Source organism: Falco rusticolus, chromosome Z, assembly GCF_015220075.1.
Source record: "Falco rusticolus isolate bFalRus1 chromosome Z, bFalRus1.pri, whole genome shotgun sequence".
Lineage (NCBI taxonomy): Eukaryota > Metazoa > Chordata > Aves > Falconiformes > Falconidae > Falco > Falco rusticolus.
Window position 1 is genome coordinate 54,188,829 of NC_051210.1, and position 14,525 is coordinate 54,203,353.

The 14,525-nt window shown below is 40.4% G+C and overlaps 1 protein-coding gene across 7 annotated transcripts in view; it reads right to left on the reverse strand.

Annotated features, from left to right (window-relative positions):
- Positions 1–7,152: 7,152 nt before the first annotated feature.
- RIC1 (RIC1 homolog, RAB6A GEF complex partner 1) overlaps positions 7,153–14,525 on the reverse strand; it is a 53,356-nt gene continuing 45,983 nt past the window's right edge. For 6 of the 7 annotated variants that reach the window (XM_037373901.1, XM_037373898.1, XM_037373899.1 and 3 more), the window contains 6 exons: positions 14,368–14,501; positions 13,004–13,356; positions 12,055–12,249; positions 10,087–10,264; positions 9,760–9,948; positions 7,153–9,325 (listed from right to left, as the gene is read on the reverse strand). In XM_037373901.1, coding sequence (XP_037229798.1) covers positions 9,040–9,325; positions 9,760–9,948; positions 10,087–10,264; positions 12,055–12,249; positions 13,004–13,356; positions 14,368–14,501 — 1,335 coding nt within the window. In that variant the 3' untranslated portion in view covers positions 7,153–9,039. The remainder of the gene's footprint in view (positions 9,326–9,759; positions 9,949–10,086; positions 10,265–12,054; positions 12,250–13,003; positions 13,357–14,367; positions 14,502–14,525) is intronic. The other variant, XM_037373900.1, reaches the window with a different exon arrangement.

Here is a 14,525-nt window from a genome sequence, read left to right on the forward strand (position 1 = left end):
AAACCAGTTTTCGTTCATAAGACTTGTTTTGAATCTCAACAAATATTTTGTACTGCACTCGATGCACAGCTAGTTAACTAAAGCTGCACTGATATTTACTGACTTCCTGTTTTGATTTTTATTTTGTGTTTTGCTTCTGATTTAAAGCTTTGAAAAAGTGCTGTGTGGGAATTCCTACTGGGAACCAAAAATACAAAAATGTCTGTTAGCAGTTTCTGAAATGTCAGTGAAGCAATAATTGTGCTAACTCAGGATTTAACCCTTATTAAATAAATTGAGGGATGTCTAGTTTGTTGTAAATACTTGTTTTTGTAAATAAAAGCAAAACTTAAATCAGTAAAATTAGATTTTCAGCATGATTAAAGGCATATTTGGAGTTCTTTCATTGCACTAATGTTCTATTTAAGCTTGGGGTAGAAATACTGCTAAGTGATGCTGCCATTAGACAACTAGAGCAGAGATACACATGGGCAAAGTATGTATAAATTAACTAAGCTGAGAAGCGTTAAATTGAGGGCCCTGCCTGGCTGCCTGGAGAAGAAGTGTTTCTTCTTGAAACAAGATGTGGTGTGGAAGAGTCACTGGCAGCAAAGCTGCTTTGCAAAACAGACAGGCAAGGGCAAACTTACTGTTGAGTGCAGGTCAAAAAACAGGATGGAAGATTCTGCTGTTTCAGTGTCCATCTGCTTCACCATTCAGTACAAACAGATTAGTCTTCTACTGTAGTTTATTATTTCTCATAAAAAGTAGTGTGTGTCTTACTCTTGAAATACACAAAAAGCAAGCAGCTGGTAATTTTAAGGATAGAAGGGCATGGGAGTAGAAAAAGTATTCTTAATGGGAGCAGTAAGCATTGGAATTCTTCAGTGTTCATCTGAAACGGTTCACATGCACAGCCTTTTCTAAATTGCTTTACTCTTCCTTAATGCTTGAGCTCTTCCCTGACTTTCGATGGCTTTGAGAATCTGTTATGCTCTTTGTTAACATACAAGTACTGCTACTATGTATAGGTAAAAGAGCTTCAGAGATCAGCATTTTATCAATTTAAGCATGTGGTTGCAAAGGAGGCCTGTACATGTCGTGTACGTGATCAATAGAAAACAAGTTGTGTCTTGCACTCAAAGCGGTATGGGAAGGCTCCTCCCTTTTCTGTGTTTAAGCACTTGGGAGTACGGCCACTCGCCATAAGATGGCATTCATTCCGCGGCCCCGTTGAGTATCTCAACAGCCTTCTGCTCTAGGATAGGAGACTAAGATGAGACAGTAAGTTGGGGCTGTGGAAATTTTTTTTTTCTTGGAGGCTCTCCTTCAGCTAAAGTGAGCTTACCGCCCTCAGCAAGTTACCCATCATCTCTTGTAATATCATGGTAGCTGTAGACAACTTCTTCCCTTTATAATGAAAAGGGGCCTGTTCTGTACAGGTTCTGGCTAGATGATGCATTCATTTGTTTAAGTAGTAGTGGATCTCAGCCTGTAGCTTGCAGATACTTCCGCTCTAAAACCATCTAAATTAGTTGCCTTGGACTAAAACATACTAGTGAAAAACTAGCTTGCTTTGGTTGACAAAAGTGATGGTGAAAATCATCGTCAGAAACGTGACTTGACTCAAGCAGTTTTACAAGTATACCCTGAATGAGAGAATTTTTTTTTAAGGGGTAGCACGGAACCCAGCATTGTTGCTGTTTCTCAAAGGCCATTAATTTTACACAGGTTGAGAATCAGATCAAGAAAGCTTGATGATATGCAAATGCTGGTGAAAGAGGAAGTCAGGCCTCTTTCTGTGCTGCTAAATGCTTAAGTAGGGCAGAGGGGCAAGAACCAGGACAGCCAGTTTTATGTAAGCTGGATAAGCAAAACGAGAGGAGAGACAGTGAGCTGGAATTCCATAGAAGATGCTGACCCTCTAAATGGCCCATTTCTGCTATGATTAGATTGAAATAATAGCGCATGATGAATAAACCTTCTGTGATGGGTTAACCTTGGCTGGCTGTCAGTTGCCCACCAAACTGCGCCATTCATGCCCTCTCCTCACCAGGGCTGGAGGAGAAAATAAGACGAAAAAGCTTCTGAGTTGAGACAGTTAGCGTAACAGGCACAACAAACTGGCCTTGAGGAAGATTAATTTATTGCCAATTAAAGTGGGATAGCAACAAAGAAAAAAATAAAAACCGCCTTCCCCCAACGTCCCTTTTCTACCCAGACTCAACTTTACTCTTCTGCCTCCTCTACCACAACGGTGCGGAGGGATCAGGGATGGCCAGTTGAGGGTCAGGTCATGGTGTCTGTAGCAGCTCCTCTCCCCTCACACTATTCCCTGGCTCCAGCATGGTGTCCCTCCCACGGGATAGAGTCTCTCATGAACTGCTGCAGCAGTTCAAGAGGATCCTCCTCTTGATGGGGCAGTCTTTCAGGAACGGACTGTTGCAGACTGCAACCCCCGTGAGCCACAGCTCCTGCCAGAAAACCGGCTCCTGCACGAACTCTCCATGGGCTGCAGCTTCCTGCAGGGCTCATCCACCCCTCTGTCGTGTGGTCCTGCACAGGCTGCGGTGTGGTTGTCTGCTCCGGTGTGCTCCACAGTGGGATGCGGGGGAACAACCTGCTTCACCATGGTCTAAAAAGATGTAACTGCTAAACCACAGTAGGAGGGTACTAATATTAAGAGCATTAGTGTATCAGTTAACATACGTGTTCACTTGTATGGAGACACAGGCTGCAGGGGATCCAGTGCCTGGAGCAGAGACTCCTGCTTCTCCTTTGTGGACTGGTGTGGTGAAAGTTTATTAAATAATGATTGATTACTGCTTATGAAGAAGTCTTTGATCATGCATGTAATCAGGACTGTTTAACTCGGGCAGTGAGCTCAAGGACAACTACAAATCACATTTAGTGAGTCAGACAGGTGGTGCTTGTCCCAGGCCCCCTGCGCAGGCAGGATGCATGCGGGACCACCCAGACAACAAATACGGTGTGCAGCTGTGTTGTGACAGTAACTCAACCATGCTCGGACATCTGGCCAGCATCATTGGTGCGTGTGGACCTTATGGACCATGAGATCTGCATGTGGCACAAACTTTAAAACCTTGCATACACTAGGTATGTAAGCTGGTTTTGTTTTCACAAAGTATAAAGGCAGGCAAGCTCTGGGACTGGGCCAGAAGCCTCACCTATGGGTGGAGGCACCGTGTAGGAACTTCCCAGTTACTGAGATACTCCGGGCATCAGTGGCAGTGGGGTTTCCCAGCTGAAGCGTGGGCTTGGATGATGTTATTAAGGTGGTAATTGGTGATGTATCCTTTTCTTAACCACTGTAATGCTTTACAGTCACAATTTGGTGCATCGCTCCTATTGCTCTTCTATCATATTGTGTGTAATAACCAGTACTGTTTCCTTTTATCATATTGCATGATATTTTACTTTATTATATTGTAATATAATAAACAAGATTTATTGTTATATGTTATTTGGAGTCCATTTTTTCTTGGTACTCAGTCAGTCAGCAAAACACAAGCCAGGCTCACAGACAGGATACAAGTTAAAATGTCTGTATTTAATAAAAAAGAGGCAAGTTCAACTGTCGCTAGTGTGACGATTGATACTCCCAGGTAGGAACACATGCCTTACTTGTATTTTAGCCACCAAGTGGTCTTGTTGTGCTGGACTTTGTGAAAGTTGGGATGCATGCTTGGGAGAAGCAGAACCCCTTGATGTGGTAAAACGTGTGCAAAAGGTACCTGTTGGAAAAGGGAAGGGAGTGGCTGCGTTAGGGCGTTGTGGATGGAATTTGCTAACGGCTTAGAGGAAACAGCATCAGCAGCAGGAGCAGATTTGTGTAGAGAAAGTGGAGTCAGAGCAATACGTAATTTGTAAAGTGAGGTGGTCCTGTTGCAGTGCCAGAATTGTTCGTTGAATACAAGTTGGATGCTTACCAGACTGTGGCTGAGAAGGGTTCGGGTTGCTCAGTGGTAAGTATTGTAAATGGTGGCGTAGAGTGAAAAGGGAAAAGATGTGCAGTTACTGCTGAGGCAGGAACACGGTGGGATCCTGACGAGTGGGACGGTGATACATGGAGTCAACTGATTCAGATGTGAGTGTAGGGGGAGAGTTTGTTTCTGAGGTTGTAGAGATAAAACTCATCACTACAGAAGAAAATTAGAATCGGGGCCAGATGGATGGCAAGTGAGACATGATGTAATTGAGGATTATACTCAGCATGAAATTAATGATATGACAGCGATTCTGGCAGAAATCAAGGGAATCTTTGCTCACTTGGATGGTGCAGCCGTATGATTTAGGAGCGTCAGGAATTGCATTGGATGCTGTAGATAGTAAGAAGTTTGTAACATCAAGTTCTGATTCTTTTGTGCAAGATGTTTTTCAAATTCATGATGAGGGAGATATTTATTTGTTCGCCTTCGCAGCTGCAGGTTGCAACTGCAAATACCCCAACGGAAGGGGACTGGCCAGGAGGAGATTAAAAGAGTGCATACAGTGTCTCAAAGAGGAAGGGATGAAAATTGCTGCCTTCATAGGAGACGTCGGCACGATGATACAGGCTGGGTTAACTGCACCTGTTAGGAATAATAGCATTAAAATTGCTCTGCCTGCATATAACAATGTCATCATGACACTTTTTAATAAATGAGACAGGGAGCCCCATAGAAGAAGTAATTGGGAAGGTACAACAATTGGGAGATTTAGGGGAATGGGATCTGATGCAAAACACAGGGCATGGTAATAGAAATGAAAATAATAAAGCTGAAAATAATAGAATCTCACAGAAAGAAATGTTCGCTGCTTTGTTAAAAGATGTCAAGATAAGATTGATGGAATTCCTACAAATGAGATGTGGAGGTTATTTAAACAGAGGAGGAAATAAATCAAGTAAGTAAATAGCCATAGCCGGCAGAGGTTTGCAGAATCGCCCAAGGATGCAGCTCAGCCTTCTGCCCCACCCTGCGGACCTGGAGGGGGTCCCCACACCCCAGCAGAGGGCCCCCACTGGAGAGTCACACTTTCCAGGGCACAGGGAGGACTGGGGACAGTTTGACGAGCCACATCCCTGGCGCGATGTCAAAACCTTCCTTCAGTAATTTGAAGAGTTAAAAGATGGAATGAAAAGAGGGCCAAGCTCCAATACAAAGGTAGGTTAAGAAAGACAGTCACCCACATGTGGAGCTGCAAATTTATTGGAAGACTCAATTCCCCCAACAAGTCAGAGCCCTTGTAGATTCAGGAGCAGAGGCCTCTTTAATTTACAGAAATGCAGAGTGATTTAAAGGTCCGAAGCTGTTCAAACTAAAATTGAAATGAAAATAGGAAATTTTCCAAAAAGAACCTGTCTGGTTACAATTGTCCTAATCCCCAAATATATTATTGGAATTGGTATTTAAAAAGGGTTAACATTGCATTTACAAGACCGACAGTATCAGTTTGGAGTAAAGCTATATATTATGGCTACACCTGTACTTGTAGGAAAAGTAAAAATGTCCCAGACACAGATTCCTTCTGCAATGAAAGTTGTTACAACAAAACAATACAGAATCCCAGAGGACATGAGGAAATTTCATCAATAAAGGATCTGTTAGAGACAGGCATTTTAAAACCGACCACTGCTGCCTGGAATAATCCAGTGTGGCCGGTGAAGAAAAGCGATGAGACCTGGTGAATGACCGTGGGTTACAGGCAGCTAAATACGCTCCGCTGTTAACAGCCACAGTGCCAGATACTGTCACTTTGATTGAAAAGGTGCAACAACATCCAGGAACCTGGTATGCAGCAATTCATGTGGCTAAAGCTTTCTTTACAATACCCAGCGCCGAGGAGCACTGGGAACAACTCGCCTGTACTGGGCAAGGCAGACAGTGTACTTTTACCCATCTGCCTCAAGGGTGGGTACACAGCCCTACCATTTGTCACCGGACAGTGGCTGAGTGTCTGCATTTGTTGACGCCGCCAGCCACCATACAGACAGTATGCTATATTGACATTATGATTCAGGGAGAAAGTGAGCAAAGAGGTGCAAGATCAATTAGAATTGTTAATTCAGCATATGAAAAACAAAGGATGGCAGATTAATCCAAGCAAAGTCAGGGACCAGCTCAGGCAGTGAAGTTTTTAGGGATACAGTGGCATCGTCGACACAAAGAAATACTGCCAGAAGCCAGGCAGAAAAATTTGGATTTTGCAACACCGTAAAATAAAACCAATGCACAAAGAGTTATTGGATTATTTGGATTTTGGAGACAGCATACTCCATGTTTAGGGCAAATTCTTGCTCCTTTGTATGAAATGACCTGGAAGACATAGGAATTTGAATGGGAATTATGTCCCTGCTAACAGATGTTTTCTTTAGGAACAGGATCATGACCTTTTAGCTCCATCTTTTACAGAACTACCTGTTTTGAATCATGAATCTTGTCCTATGTCTTATGGTCCATTTGGGCAATACCATTACCCCAGGAAGCTATCCAGGAATGACTAATACAATGACCACAAGCTGGTGGTGGAGAAATAGTACCCACTTATGAACACAAAGCAACAATACCTGCGAAGTGAATAAACCTTGTCAGGTAGTTAACCTGATGTTTTCACCAGGAGTGACCTTGTGGAGAGCCCTTGGAAGGAATGGACGTCTCTTCATGCAATATCAAGCGGACCAAGACACAGTGACTTTGTCAAATGATAGTACTATTGCTACCAAATGCAATACTTTTACCCCTTGTTAAAGATATTACAGAGAGGCAGCACCAGCTTGGCTGACAGGCTCAGCTGTGCCCATGGTGGGTCTGTTGGGACCGGCTGTGGCTGCCATGGGCAGCTCTACTCACCAAGGCCACCCCTACTCACCAAGGCCACCCCTGCAGCACCCTTGCTACCACACCCTTGCCACCTAAACCCAATACACCTCTTTTCAAAGCAGCTGCTTGTAACTTCAAAGATGCACTAATAAGGTAATTTTAACTTGGAAATTCAATGCCTTCATCCTGTAAAACAGGCCATAGGCGTCTGATGTAAAAAAATTAAAAAAATCTTCATCAGGTAGTTTCTTTGACAGCTTTCTTTCTCTGAGACTACTTGGTTGAATTTTGGTAACTTACTGTCAATGGGTTGAAGTCAGAAATAGTTATTTTCCACAGGAGTAACTTCAAGTAAAGTTGAATACAGTTGTCTTTTAATTACAGGTATAACAGCAGTGAAATTGAAATACAAAATTAGCACATAGGATTTGCATAGAGATAATCACTACTAAAGAAGTACAAACTTCTAAAATTTCACAACTAGAAAGATTTTACTGCTAAACAACAGTAGCACAATAGTAAGATACTAATATTAAGAATGTTAGTATATCAGTTAATACATGTTTTTACTTGTACAGACCCAAACCTGATCAGCAGAAAGCTGATGATGGGCTTGACTTACATTGTTACCACAGAACCACAGAAAAATATTAACTTGAAGCACAGTTTTTATTTCTTTTAACATAGATTAAGCAGGTTTTTTATCATAAAAAAGCTTTAAGTATCCCCTTATAACAATAATGGATTTTGACGACAGATCACAACAGGCATGTAGGTATGATAGACATTATCTGTAACCAGTAGCTACAATGCAGACTAAGCTTAATGCTGGGACTCTTGAACCAGACTTCTTTACTGTAACTTCATTATTAATTTCAACTCTTAAATGGAAATTCAAGCTGCATTCACTAAAATCCCCAGCTTTCAAAGTAATACTCGCAATTATTGCACTTGTACTGGTTGTATTGGCTTAGTAAAGCCGTTCTAAAGCAACAGTTTAATATTTGTACATTTTAAAGCACTTGATCTTATCTACAAAGAAAATAAACATGATTATACCACCATTTATTTCAACTTAATTGTGAATATTCTTAATTTTCAGAGTTTAAATGGATGTGCAATTAGTAACTACACTAGAAAAGCAACAAATGCTGTAACTACCCTATGATGACTAGTTTGGTCCATGTCAGTAATCAAGTGATGTTATAAAAAATAAACTAGTTTATTTTGTATAAAATGAGTAATGTTGCATTTTTCAGATTGCACAGTACAAACAAGCTAATATCTAAATTAATACTGTTACAGGTAGTTATTACATAGGGACAGCAGCTAGAAAAAATAAGTACCTCAAAGCAACAGACTTCTGCAGCCATCTTTCCATAACATTGTATGAAAGTTAAATATGTCTTAGTTACAAGTATGCATATTATAAAATGTTTGAAAAATGTTTAAGTATGAGCTGTTAAACTAATTTTCCATAGCAAGAGTATATGATGATATTTACATTTTAAAAATTCATTTTTCAGAAAAGAATTTACAATGAAATAAATAACCTTCAGCAATCCCTTAAACCCAACTACAAGATCTGTAAGTGGCAGTAAAAAACAGTCAAGCCACCTTGTGTCAATGTTAGGTCAGTAAAATATGCCTCATCCAGTAAGAAGTGCAACTCTGCTTTACTAGTCATCTAGAAACATGCACAATACATCTAAGTACCTTCAAATATGGTACAACCTCGAGTATTTGTACAAGAGTATTCACAAAAACATACAATATATTTTACAGTCCTTTAATACAAAATATTGATATCAAACCAATCTGAACTGCATTGATCAGACATTTTTTTAGGCAGGCAAGCTGCGAAGGATAACAGTTCTTAAATTTAATCCCCTCTTTGCCTTTTAAACTCAAGCAAGAGATAAGTAGTTTCGTCAGAACATGTGTTGGTGATGTAAAGGTACTGATGAATATTAGTTGAACCTGTCTCCATATGTATTCGCTGTCTCTCAACACTATTAAAGTATTAACAGCTACAAGCTAGTCTGAAGATTGCATAAAAAAAAATCTTGCCTCTTTTTGAAATTATTAGATGAAACTGCTGCTTAGTTATCCCCACTAAAGATTTCAAAGATTGAAATATTAAAAAAATAAAGAGTTCAAATCTAAAACATGGAAGCATGTCTAAGAGCTGGTTTGCTTCCTTTCACACCTGATGCTTGGGAAGTAATTAATCTTCCACTTAAGACACAATACAGTCATAACTGCCTTCTTGGAATGAATCCTCATCCTCTGTCTTAGATTTGTCCTCTTCATGCCTGCTTGCATTGCTGCTCCCAGCATCACTCTGAGGATTAGTGCCATGGCTAGAAGACGTCCTGCTTTCCTCAGCTCTGGGGTTTGCTTGTTCAGTAACCTTAGAAAGATTCACTGGCTGAAAAGCTTCAGGCTGTACTTGCTCTTCTACTATTTCACTTAGTTTCTGGATCTGTGGTTTGATGCTATTCAGAAATGGCTTGTACCCAGGGCTAGGAAAATAATGGTATAGAACACCATGAGTCAATTACAAAAAGCGTACTTCTGTCATATGCCCGAAAAGCAGCTTTTCCTGGGAGATGTTTGCTATAAATAATTATCTTCTATAATCCTTCCTGTACAATTTTTTTTCTTTTAAATAGAGGGAAAAAGGCAACTATAATCAAACAAATTATGTTGGGGAAATCAAACAAAGTTGGGGACACTGTTGTTTGGGGTTTAATTTGTTGTTTGTTCCGCCTCCACCCCCCCAGCACCCCCACTCCCTCCAGTTTGTTCACAACTGTATTAAGTGACTGTCCTGAATTTTCCTGTAAAAGTGCTTTTAAGTAACTGTTTCAGCTAGAGCCGAGATAACTCAAAGTTATTTTTCAGGCAACTAATTATCTACAACTGGAATGAAAATGACATGGAAAATAACACTTACCAATCTGTAGAAGCCCATTTGTCAACAGCATGTAGGCCAGTCTTGATATTCTGACAGATTTCTCCATCAATATCAGAGGATTGCATTATGCTGAAAACCTGGTTGATCACTGAAGATTCTCTGAGGATAAGGCCTATGATAATACACCAATCCAGACATCCTGCTTCCATGAAGATATGTAGCAAGTACCTAGAGAGAGAAACAGTCTACTTACTACTTTTTGCACTCAGAAGACAAAATCCCAGTGTGATTCTGTAGACTGTTTTTTTCTCCTAATGCTGCATACTAGTAATTTTTAGTTTCAAATACAAAGATTATGTTACCTACCGCAGCTGGACCTGTGACTTGTGCGGCCCTTTACTAGCCAGTTCCAAAGAGAGATGTTCAAGCTCTGACTGAGTTAAACTTAAACTGGAGAAGTTTTCATCCACCATGGTCCAGTCACCATCCACCACAGAACTTGTTTCCGTCAGGTCTGTTGCTGAACCAATGCTGCATTCATCACCTATCAAAAACACTCAGAAACATAAGGGAAAAAGAAACTGCTTACTTCCATGAGACTCAGAATTTCAGAACTACCACTTCCTACAGAAATAAACAAATTACACAGTACTGCTTTGCTCACAGTGCTCATAAGGTACTACGGGCATACACTGTCCATCCCACTTCAGCATTCTTCTTGTCACACTATATGGTAGAACAATTACTGCAGGAATGCAGTAGTTTTTCTATCAAATAAAAATAATTCTGCAGAATAGTATCAATAAGGGATCCTACAGATATGTTGGCAACCACTGTCAGGGCACAGCGACAGCCTCTTACATACTATAGTCTTATGTCTGCAGGAAGGGTTGCAGTCTGTCTAAAGATACCACCTTCTTAACCTTTAACTTTTTTAAAAAACAAAGGTGGAATAGCAACTTCTTTTCTTCATACAAAACTCTGAGCATTCTGAATGCTTGGTAATGTAAATATTTACCTGCACTAATTTCAAGAAGAGGTGTTTCTACTAAAAACGTGAAGAGTAGATGCAGCCACAGAATTTTCACAAGAACAGTAACAGCAAAGTGAAAACCATTACAGTGGTGAGTTATGAAGTCATAGTGAAGTCATGAGGGCACCTACCCTCCAGAACAGCTGCCATATTAAAGTAGATGCAACTTTTCTGTGGAACATGTTTACAAAGCCAGAAAGTAATTTTATTAGCTTCTTGCCCATGAATGCCACTGCTGGCTTATTTATTTACGAAGTTATTATTATTAGAATTCAGCTTGTAACATTTTAAAGACTATTAATTTAGTTTTAACTTTAGGATAAACTGCTTCAAAATGTCCACTGAACTCAAAGGTCTTCACCCATCTTAGAAAAAAACATGAGATACTTGTTTATAGGAACAGCAGTAGTGGCAGGACAAAATAGTGCAACGAAAAGAGAAATAAATTTTCTCCATTTTTTTGGAGAGTTCTGTAACAAATTTATTTAAACCTAATGCATTCCTGCAGTCTCCAGAAGTAATAAACATGAGAAACAGGAGTGAAAATAGAACAAGGCAGTGCCCAAGCACAGGGACAGAACCTCACTCTTCCTTCACTTTTTAATAGCAGCTCTGACTGTCACAGGAGGCACAAGCATCTCAGGGAAATTGTGGTTCACACTTAGGTACTTAAGCCGTTCGCCTAATAAAGTGGAAATTAGATGATCTAGACACTGCTGAAAATGTTCCTCTGTGGTCAGAAAAGATGCATACAGATTAATATTCCCCTTTGTATCTTCCTAAACTGTTAATCATTTGAGCTTTTAGAAAAGTGATTTAAGCAAAGCCATAAGGGAAAAAGAAAACTATATGGGACTGTCGTTTTCTCAACTTTCTCAATGAAGAATTTATCTCATAACTTTCTAAAGAAATCCAAAAGCAAAACGTTCATGCATTAGAACAGTGCCAACTCGTGGAAAAGGCTGACCTGAGCAAGAGACAAAGATAGAAAAAACTTAGAACACTCTTCTCAGACAGACTGTAAAAGTACTAAATTTTGAGTTACCACCATAGACAGGAACTTCAGCAAGTATCAATTTCATACTCAAAGTACATAAAGATGTATGACATGGGCATTATCTTTCTGTTGTAAAAATTTCTGTTCACTTTTCAACAAGTCCTCTTCCTGCGACACACCCCCACCCCCATTACGGTTATCAGCAGTTGAGAAGCAACAATAGAGCAGTGGCATGCAAATACCAAGGTGTGTGTACTTCCAGGTGCATTTTTGCAATGAGCAGACAGAAGGAAGAGTGACTAACCTTTGCTTAGCAAAGGAGAAAGGAATGCATCTTGCATGTGTGGTCCATGGGATGAAACGTTGTCAATCTCCCTCTGAGAGGAGCCGATAGTGCCAAGCCAGCTGCGACTCCGAGGTGTGTTTGAAACCCCTGTGTCCATTTCCATGTTTACGAAGGTGTCTGCAGACTGAGATTTTAGCAGCTGCTCCCCCACAGCTGAAAAAAAACCCCAAGAACCCATCAAAAAGAAGTCATGTAATCATGAAATTTGGAAACCTCTCTCCAGGCATTTCAGGAAGCTAAAACTCGTATCTAAGTCAATATTCAATTAGTTTGCTGAGGGATCACCAAAAGCAAGGGAATGCACCAAGTTTAGGTCCTTCAAGAATTTCTGATCAACTTTTTATGCACTGGCATAAAAGAAATATCAGTTGGTAAAGGGTTAGCATCAATAGAACTAAATAACAGTGCTGCTACTACCAAGAGGAAGACTTGGTAGCTAGTGTCAACTTTGCCATAAGAAGGTAAACCAGCGAGCTAGGAGATTAATAATACAACAGAGGCTTACAGCAAGTAGTCAAAATTCCTACCCTTTCAACATAAAGCAAATTTCAAATATTAGAAACATTATTTTTTTAAATTTTAAAAAGTTCATCAAAACCTAATCTAAAAACTATGTAAGAATGTTGATTTTAGTAAATTTCTGTAGCAGAATTTCCATCACAGAGCAATATCCACGTTCAACTCAACATCTGCACAAGTGATACCCAGTTCAGTGCACCTGAGAAAGCAAGAAACCTCAACAGAAACAGTAGTGTAATCAGACTACACAAGAGATGCTGTTCGTGCTAAACAGAATCCCTTCAAAAAACACACTCTGTGGGAGAAAGCTGTGAAGGTGACAAGCCTCAACCTGTCCAAAAAGCCTCAGCCTGTTCTTTGCTTGGTTGAACTGATGTGAAGGACATACTCAGACTGATGGGTACAGGACAGCAGAAGGAAAACTTATTCCAAATCAACTCAGACGTTACAGCACCTGTCTTGTACTTTCCATTCTTGAAAGGTGAATTAATGGAGGAAGCCGGTATGACTGGAAATGGCCAGAGGAAATCCTTGTGCAGCTTTTTCAAAGCAAACACAAAATCCTCCACACGGGCAGCTCTGGCTCGCTCCTTGCACAGCCACCCGATCAGCTCAAAGCCTAACTGTGCAGCAAAGCAGCCCAGGTCTTTCAGCTTGATTTCTTCTAGCAGATGCCGAGCATGCCGCCAGAGCATCATGTCGATGTACATGTTCTCAGCACAGTCGCTGTCTTTACTCCACCTACAGACAGAGCAGAGAACAGGGACATTAAGACTGGTAAAACTGAGTCATAATGGCTGTTGACCACAACCACAGTACATTAGGTAGTGGGAGCTTTCTATACACCAATAAAAGCAGTTTCCACTGTTCCTTGCTATTTATGTTCTCTGAAAGATCCCATTGTCTCAACAGGTAAGTGAAATAAGGGCAGGACATTACAACAGCAGCAGTGTCCATAGAATATTAAACTCTCAGCAACGCAGAAAAAAGTAAAGGAGAGGTAAAAGGCAGATGCCATTGCAAAGTGACTTCTGAGAAAACAGGTTTAGAGAACAAGTCAGGAAAGGTCCTAGACTAATGCTTATCAAAACTCTTAAGATTGTACTCTCTATGGAAAATCACTAAATAGAAGCATCTGAATTTCTACTGAGATTGTTCTGAAAGTCTTACATGGGCAAAAAAGTGAAACCAAGACAACAACGAATCCCAGCTCAGTGCTGCTTCTGAACACTAATACAGATCAATAAGTATTCTGTACACAGCAGTTTAAGCGGGATTCACTCCAAGGGGTAAAGGCTCTATTTATGGCTTGGCAACATACTGCTAGATCAAGATGTGCACAGTATCACAGTGCAAAGTATGCTATGACGCTGCAGTACTGTGAGCTGTTCAAGACTTACCTTTTAGCAAAACAGATCATTCTGATATAAGGCATGGTCTTGCTAGCTATTTAAACTACTACATACACATCCAGTGGATTCAGAGGTTTTTGGTCAGCAGTATCTACCTAGGTGTGCCTGTGTATGTGTACATACAAACACACACATGTGTATTTACATGTGTGAGAAAATATCCTCCCAAGAACGTAAGAGAGAGGCACAGACATTTTGACAGTCGGGAAGAGACACATGCAGAGGGATGTGGAGGGAGACTATGACAAATCTAACTCTCATATAATGTTCTCCTATAACTTAAATTGGTGAGAAAGTTAGTACCTAACAAAGCCAGGAAGAAGGTATTACTACCAATTACCTTTTTCCAGATGGGCCAGAGGGCATACTCAGTGTCTTTGTCAAATTAAACTTGCCATGAAGATTCTCTGCTGATTGGGATAAACTAATGCTGCGATGTCTGAAGAACTCAAAGCCACTACTTGAACTAGGTTCCTAAAACCAAGAAAACCAAAACAT